Here is a 7,833-nt window from a genome sequence, read left to right as displayed (position 1 = left end):
CTAATTGAGCTTTAATTTCGTCTAAAGTTGGGATATGATAGTAGTTCCTTAGAATATACTTATTTAAATTCTGAGGATCCAAACAAATTCGGAGAGACGAATCAGATTTTTCAACGATCACAATATTACTAACCCATTCATTCAGTTTATTGTCAGGAACAGGTTCAATTATTTGATTTTCTACCATTTTCTGAAGTGCTGTTTTAAGTCGACCCATTAAGGCCAGGTGTACCCTACGACAAGGATTTGTCTTTGGGATGGCATTTGGTTTCAAGCTAATTTTATACTTATCTGGAAAACATCCCACACCTGAAAATTGATGCCTATTCAAATGGATGAAATCCTTTTTATCTTTTAACATAGATTGAGCTATATTATCAATGCGCTTAATTAGCTTAAGCCCTGCACATGCTTCTAGTCCTAATATGGCTTGACATTGGGATTCTTGCACAATTACGAACTCAATCATTAACATCATCCCGTTGGCTTCACAATTTAGGGAACAAATTCCAACCGGACAAATTTTGTACCCCCCATATGATTCTAGTGTTAGATTTGTCTTTTCCAATTTTGGCTGAGTTTTTAAACTCCGATAAATGTTTAAGTTAATAACATTCGTATGCGCCCCAGTATCTAATTTTAGTTTAACATTTGTTCCATTTATTTTTATAACTTTAATCCATTCCTTTTGCACACTAGCAACTACCTTACTTATTTTATTACTTATGTTAAATTCATCTGCAAGCTCGTCATTATCTTCACGAAGTGTATACACGGAATGGTTTTTACTGTTCAATTGTCTTTGAGATTTTCCACAACAAACTGCAAAGTGGTTTTTTCCTCCACAGGATGTACACTCGTTCCCAAAGGCAGGACATTCTCCAAATTTGTGATTACGGTCACACTTCCAGCACCTACGACCTTCCATTTCAACATTCGCATGAGTCTTATTATACTGATTATATTTGTATTTCCTAGCTGACTCAGAATTCGAAGATGAGGGCTTTTGAACATTTGGCCCTCTCCGGGTGATCTGCCTTTGTTGAATTACATTTATTTCTGGTTTTTCACCTATCGAAGTGAGCTCCAGCTCTCGTCTAGCCTTTTCCACAATCTCTGCTGATTGACAACACTCTATAATCTTTGCAAGTTGAGGATCATCTCTCAATAGCTTTTCTTGGAGATCCTTATTTTTAAGCCCTAATATAATTTGTGAACGTAGAATTGAATTTTCTACCTCCCCGAATTCGCACGAACTTATTAAAAATTTTAGTTCGGTGTAGTACTCATTAAATGTCTGGTTTTCACTTTGAACATACTTAAAAAACTTAAAATGCTCCATTGTTAAATTTTTCTTTGGAGAGCAGTATGTTTGGAATGCCTCTAAAATTTGCGCCACTGTGGCTTCTGCATCTTTGCTGATATCCAGCACATTATACACCTTAAGTGCTTCTTGACCCATAAGATTCAGCAAACGCGCGACTTGGACCTTCTTTGGCTTAAGGTCAGTTTCTGTAGCACTGAAATATATACCAATTTCTTGGCTGAACCATTCAAAATTTTTCTTAACATTTCCCATCATTTCTAACTCGTTCGGTTTGTTGAATCCCTCCATTTTTTAATGTCACTTTGTCACTTTCTAACCTTTAAATTGATTAATTTTTTTTTTTTTCTAACTTTTTATGTTGGTTCACATCGGTTACGACTGCGCCATGTTTTATTTATTAAATAATGAATTATATTTTAGTTATTATATGATTTATTAGAACAGTTTACATTATTAAAAATTACACTAATGACTTTACAATGTCATGTCAGTTGCTAATGATTCTCCGGCCGTGCACACGCCGCCACCTATGTTAAACTAAAAAAAAGATTCTTTATTTGATGACGTATACATATCAATGAGGTATGTATACAACAAAACCCCTTAAACCTGTTGAACCTCCCTTAAAAGTTAAACAGTAATCCCTTGTTTTCTTTAAATACTTTAGAAGTCTTTTCAAATTATTCCAATGATATTTGTCATAACAATTATTAAATTGACTGAGAAAACTAACACTATACGAAATGTCTGGACGTGTCATCACTGCCAGATACATTAAACCTCCGATTAATTGTTGATACGGAGCTGAAAAATTACTATTTTTAACCCCTTCTAGTTTCAGGTTTTTCTCCATTGGAGTTTCTACAGTTTTGCATTCTGCCATATTGAATTTTAATAGTAAAGAATCTATATAACCTTTTTGATCTAAAGTTATGACATTCTTAGATTCATTTACACAAACATTCATTCCCAGAATTTGCTTGGCTGTACCTAAATCTTTCAACTGAAAATTTATTGCTAATTTTTGTTTGACATCATTCGTCTCTGAAATATCGTTTGAAAAAATAAAAAAATCGTCAACATACAAACAAATTACTGTTAACAATTTTGCATTATGTTTGACAAATACACAGGGTTCGTATTTTGATTTTTTGTAATTCAAATTAGTCAAAACACTTTCGACCTTTTTGTACCAGACCCTAGATGACTGCTTAAGTCCATAGATGGCCTTATTTAGTTTAAGAACCTTATTTTTATTTTCAGAATTCATGTAACCATCAGGTTGTCTCATAAAAATTGTTTCAGTCAACTCCCCGTTTAAAAACGCAGTGACTACATCTAAATGAAAAATATCTAATCTTAAATCTACACTTAAGGCTATTAATAGGCGTAATGTAGAAAACCTAACAACAGGTGAAAATGTCTCGTTATAGTCTATGCCTTCTTTTTGTGTAAAACCTTTTGCCACTAACTAGCACGATAAGTTTTATTATTTTCACTATCGGTTTTGATTTTAAACACCCACTTACATTCGACTAGTTCACTTTCTTTAGGTAAATCCACTAAACACCACGTATTATTCAATTCCATACTCCTTATCTCGTGTTCTACAGCTTCTTTCCATTTGACACCATCTGGTCTTGAAAAAGCGTCTGCCACTGTTACTGGAATATCACTAATTGAAATTTCTTTGACCCCAGGAACAACACTCATGTAAGTCACATAATCATTATACGTTTTTTCTTTTCTTTGTCTTTGTGAACTTCTGGTATTCCCACTATGTTGTATTTCCATTTCCGATAAGTTTTCTGGAATGTAATCTTCATCTGAGTCATTTCTTGGCTGTGGTATTTTTTCATTTTCAGCTTCCAATAACCCATTCTCGATTTCATCTTTCAATAAGTCATTATTGATTTCGGCTGAGACTTCAACGGTATCCATTGGTTGATCCCCCACTTGATCTAATATCACTTCAGATTCTGACTTTTTAGATCGAAGATCTTCATGGGTAATGACGTCTCTACTCGTTGTAACATCATCTTTAATAGGATCATAGATTCTGTAACCTTTAATGTTATCCGTATATCCCACAAAAATACATTTCTTGGATTTTTTGTCAAATTTCAATCTTTTTTCTTTTGGAACATGCACCATAATTGAGCTTCCAAATATTCGAAGATTTGACACATTTGGTTTATTGCCAAACCACATTTCGTACGGAGTTTTATTATTTAGATCACTTTCAATGCATGTATTTCTTAAATAATTAGCTGTGTGAACTGCTTCTGCCCAAAATCTTTTTGGTAATCCTGCATCGAACAATAAACATTTGGCTTTTTCTACAATCGTACGGTTTAATCTCTCACTAAGACCATTTTGTTGAGGTGTGTAGGAATTTGTTTTTTGATGGATTATTCCATGACTTTTCAAAAAACCTTCAAATTGATTGCTACAAAATTCACCCCCTTGATCAGTACGAAAAATTTTGATTCTTTTGTAGTGACGATTGCTCATAGACATTATTCTGTAGTGACGATTGCTCATAGACATTATTCTGTAGTGGCGATTGCTAATAGACATTATTCCAAAAGAATAACTACCGCCGGATACTATAAAAATACCGCCAGATTGAATACGACGATACGCACGAACGGCCGCCATTCAGAGCTCGATACACAAAATTTATCGATTTATATGATTTACGACGAGAATTATTTTGTTAATAATATCGATACTGTGCACAGTAAAAATTTATAATTTATGTACGATTTATGTATACTTATTGTTTCTGTGATTAAATTAAAAGTTAAATGTTTTTGTAAGTAAAAGTTTTTGTTTTCTTTTGTTCTCTAACCGCTACACGCTACACGTGAAGCAAAATACTTTTACATTGGTGGTTCCATCCAGGAATACAATATTTTTCATTCAATTTTTGTAATTATAAAATTTTACAATATTTTTCATTCAAATTTTTTTTCAATTATAAAATTTTATCAATTAAAAATTCATATATATTACGCAAAAAATTCAATTTCATATACGTCAAACTCAGTAACATAGTATATAAAAATTCAACTTCATATATAGCAAAATTCAATTTCGTATATATCAAAATTCAATTTCATATATATTGTTAAAATTAATATTCATATAAATTATTTTTCTTTTTTCGATATTGTTTTCAAACACACACATTGTATTCGTATGCTATATTTTTCAAATTTATTTGCAATTTAAACCATTGCTAATTCATTATTGTTGTTAATATTTACGTTAATTTAAATTAAATTAAACATCATGCCTGGTGACGACGACCAGGTAACACCAACACCATCAATCGACAGGGTGAGCGTCAAACTACCTCCGTTTTGGAAAACCCGTCCCCAATATTGGTTTGTACAGGCCGAAGCAAATTTTCATTTAGCAAACATTACGTCAGATAGTTCGAAATACAATTACGTGATTAGTGTTTTAGACGAATCTGTATTTGACCATGTGGGCAATATTTTAACAAACCCACCCGAGACGCAACGATACGAAACATTAAAGAAACAGTTACTTAGCGCATTTACAGACAATGAACGCATGCGCATTCGAAAATTGCTTACCGATTTGTCCCTCGGTGATCGCAAACCGACGCATCTTCTACAAGAAATGAGGCAATTGGCCGGTGATCACCTCGACGAAGATTTTTTTAAATCGTTATGGCTGCAAAGGCTCCCCCACCACGCGCAAACTATTTTAGCCGCCAGTAACGAGGCTTTGCCGCAATTGGCAAAAATGGCCGACAGTATTATGGAGGTACAACCCGCACACGGACACGCCGTGAACGCCGTAAATATTACAAAAAATACAACAACGCAAAATAGACAAACGACTATTGACGATTTAATAAAAAAACTCGAGAATATCGAAACCAGGTTAGTGCGTATGGAACGACGCAGCCGCAGCTCGTCACGCAATAGAGACACTAAATCTCCAAGATCTGCCTCGCCAGCAGACCCTTCGGTATGTTGGTATCATACCACGTACGCTGAAAAAGCTACCAAATGTCGAAAGCCGTGCAAATACGTACAACAAAACAAAGAGTCAGCGTCAAACTAATGCCCGGTTCACACTTGGCGGAGTGTGAACGGGGGACTTCGAACCGCCTTACTATTATCGATCGAATAACTAAAACACAGTATCTTATAGATTCTGGCGCCGACGTTTCGGTGATACCAGCATCGCCAGAAGATAAACGTAGGGGGACAGATAAACTTACGCTTACGACAGCAACCGGAGCACCCATCAACACTTACGGACAACGACTCGTAGAATTAAATTTTGGTCTTCGTCGTTGTTTTCGTTGGCCATTCATTGTAGCGGCTGTGGAAAAACCCATTGTAGGGGCAGATTTCCTAGCCCATTTCGATTTATTGGTGGATTTAAAACGCAAACGCCTGCAAGATGGCACGACACTCTGTCGCGTCCCTTTATCTCCAGCCCCCGGACAAACTTGCACCATGCTAAGCATCACCAAAAATAATAAATATTACTATTTATTGAATAAATTTCCCTCTTTACTACGACCTTCCGTCAAGCCCGTCGAATTAAAGCACGCTGTCAAACATTTCATCGAAACGAACGGGCCTCCAGTTTTTTCACGTCCGCGAAGGCTCAACCCCGAAAAACTCGCCATTGCTAAAAACGAATTTGCATTTATGATGCAAAACGGACTGTGCCGTCCATCTCGTAGTCCTTGGGCAAGTCCCCTTCACCTAGTGCCTAAAAAAAACGGTGATTGGAGACCGTGCGGAGACTACCGCCGACTGAACGCAGTCACGGTACCAGATCGTTATCCAGTACCTTTCCTTCAAGACGTATCGCACATGCTGTATAATAAAACAATTTTTTCAACCTTAGATATTTTACGAGCGTATCAACAAATACCGGTTAACGAAGACGACATCCCAAAAACCGCTATTAGCACACCTTTCGGTTCATTTGAATTTCCATTCATGGTTTTTGGATTGCGAAATGCAGCCCAGACCTTTCAAAGGTTTCTCGACGAGGTGCTGCAAGGTTTGGACTTTTGTTTCGGATATATTGACGATATATTAGTCGCTTCCACCTCCGCGGAGGAACATCGTAAACACCTCGAAATAATTTTTCAGCGTTTATCTTCCGCGGGAATCGCTTTGAACTTTGCAAAATGCGTTTTAGGACAAAATTACGTCGAATTTTTGGGTTTTAAAATAACGCCACAGGGCCTAGAACCTTTGCAAAATAAACTCGAAACAATAAAAAATTACGCACAGCCCAACAACGTTAAGGGAATTCGCAGATTCCTCGGTATGGTTAATTTTTACCATCGCTTCATAAAAAACGCAGCTGAATTACAAATTCCATTACTAGACGCTATTTCGGGAAAGAAAAAAAGTAACGACGACCCTATAGAATGGAACGATTCGATGGAAAGGGCTTTCCAACAAATTAAGGAAGCACTTTGCCAAAAATTACGGCTTGCGCATCCCGCAATCGAAGCCAAACTCTCACTACATACTGACGCTTCAGATGTAAGTTTAGGTGCCGTTTTGCAACAAGAAATAAATGGACAAGTACATCCGTTAGGTTTCTTTTCACGCCGATTAACGCCGACGCAAGCGCGATACAGCACATACGATCGCGAATTATACGCAATATACGCAGCTATTAAACACTTTCGATACATGCTCGAAGCTAGAACTTTCGTCGTTTACACAGACCACCGCCCGCTAATTTTTGCTTTCCAACAACGCATGGAAAAGACATCGCCACGACAAACACGATATCTTCTCACTATCTCTGAATTTACAACCGATATAAGACACATCCCCGGCGAGAAAAACGTCGTCGCAGATGCATTTTCGAGACTAGAAACTATAAATGTCCCGTCAATCGTCGATTTCAACGAGCTCGCCGTTTCTCAAAACGATGAACAATTACAAGAATGTCTAAATAACTCGAACTACAATTTAAAAAAAACGCAATTGTTACAACCCGATGTTAATATTTATTGTGAAATGTCCACATCATCCGCGCGTCCGTACGTGCCACAGAAAATGCGGAAAGATGTTTTCCACGCCCTACATGACCTATCACACCCCGGTATTCGCGCTTCTCAAAAACTCGTAACTAGCAAATATTTTTGGCCAAATATGCGAAAAGAAATTCGAGAATGGACGCGTTCTTGTATAGAATGTCAAAAATCAAAAATTCACCGGCACACTCGTTCCCCACTAACACATTTCGAACCAACTACCGCGAGATTCAGTCACATACATGTCGATTTTGTTGGTCCATTGCCCATTTGTCGAACTAACAGATACCTTTTAACAATAGTGGATCGATTTACCCGATGGCCGGAAGCTTACCCAACTCCCGATCAAACGGCAGAAACTGCGGCACGAACGATCATAAGCGAATGGATTGCCAGATTTGGCGTTCCACATACAATAACGACGGATTGCGGTAGACAATTTGAA

The 7,833-nt window shown here is 36.9% G+C and overlaps 1 protein-coding gene across 1 annotated transcript; it reads left to right on the top strand.

The window, feature by feature from the left end:
* Positions 1-4,526: 4,526 nt before the first annotated feature.
* LOC123291779 lies at positions 4,527-6,196 on the top strand. The gene has a single exon (XM_044872197.1). The coding sequence runs from the start codon at positions 4,625-4,627 to the stop codon at positions 5,429-5,431; it is 807 nt and encodes a 268-aa protein (XP_044728132.1). The 5' UTR covers positions 4,527-4,624; the 3' UTR covers positions 5,432-6,196.
* Positions 6,197-7,833: the final 1,637 nt, after the last annotated feature.

Source organism: Chrysoperla carnea, chromosome 2, assembly GCF_905475395.1.
Source record: "Chrysoperla carnea chromosome 2, inChrCarn1.1, whole genome shotgun sequence".
Lineage (NCBI taxonomy): Eukaryota > Metazoa > Arthropoda > Insecta > Neuroptera > Chrysopidae > Chrysoperla > Chrysoperla carnea.
The sequence above is the reverse complement of the archived record's forward strand: the minus strand, read 5'-3'. Positions and strand labels throughout refer to the sequence as shown.